Here is a 363-nt window from a genome sequence, read left to right as displayed (position 1 = left end):
CGCACACACACACACACACACACACACACACACACACACACACACACACGAAACACACGCATACCTGGCCCATGTCCAGCAGGCGCGGCAGGCTGGTGCCGGGCAGGTTGCCAAAGTCCAGGTGGTTGATGCGGTACTTGGCACTGGGTGAACGAGATGGCAGGTTTGCGAGACAGCAAAAGGGGAGTGGGCCGTTGGCCAAAGTGCCCCCTTGGCACAAGCAGCTCAGGTGATGAGGATGAGAGGTTCTGATGGGCTGCAGATGCAGGCGGCGCACGCAGGCCGTGCTGCGGCGGTGTCATGAGCAGCAGGGTGCGATACATCCCCGGTCAAGGCGAACGCACCAGCCCAGGGTGAGGATCA

At 61.4% G+C, this 363-nt stretch overlaps 1 protein-coding gene across 1 annotated transcript in view; it reads right to left on the bottom strand.

The window, feature by feature from the left end:
- The window catches only part of MNEG_6650 (hydroxylamine reductase), a gene marked incomplete at both ends in the record, with an annotated part of 2,920 nt that overhangs the window by 2,147 nt on the left and 410 nt on the right, over positions 1-363 (bottom strand). The window contains one exon of the mRNA XM_014044873.1: positions 65-143. Coding sequence (XP_013900327.1) covers positions 65-143 — 79 coding nt within the window. The remainder of the gene's footprint in view (positions 1-64; positions 144-363) is intronic.

This window comes from Monoraphidium neglectum (assembly GCF_000611645.1).
Source record: "Monoraphidium neglectum strain SAG 48.87 unplaced genomic scaffold scaffold01101, whole genome shotgun sequence".
In the NCBI taxonomy this organism is placed as follows: domain Eukaryota; kingdom Viridiplantae; phylum Chlorophyta; class Chlorophyceae; order Sphaeropleales; family Selenastraceae; genus Monoraphidium; species Monoraphidium neglectum.
This window is presented reverse-complemented; position numbering and strand designations above follow the sequence as displayed.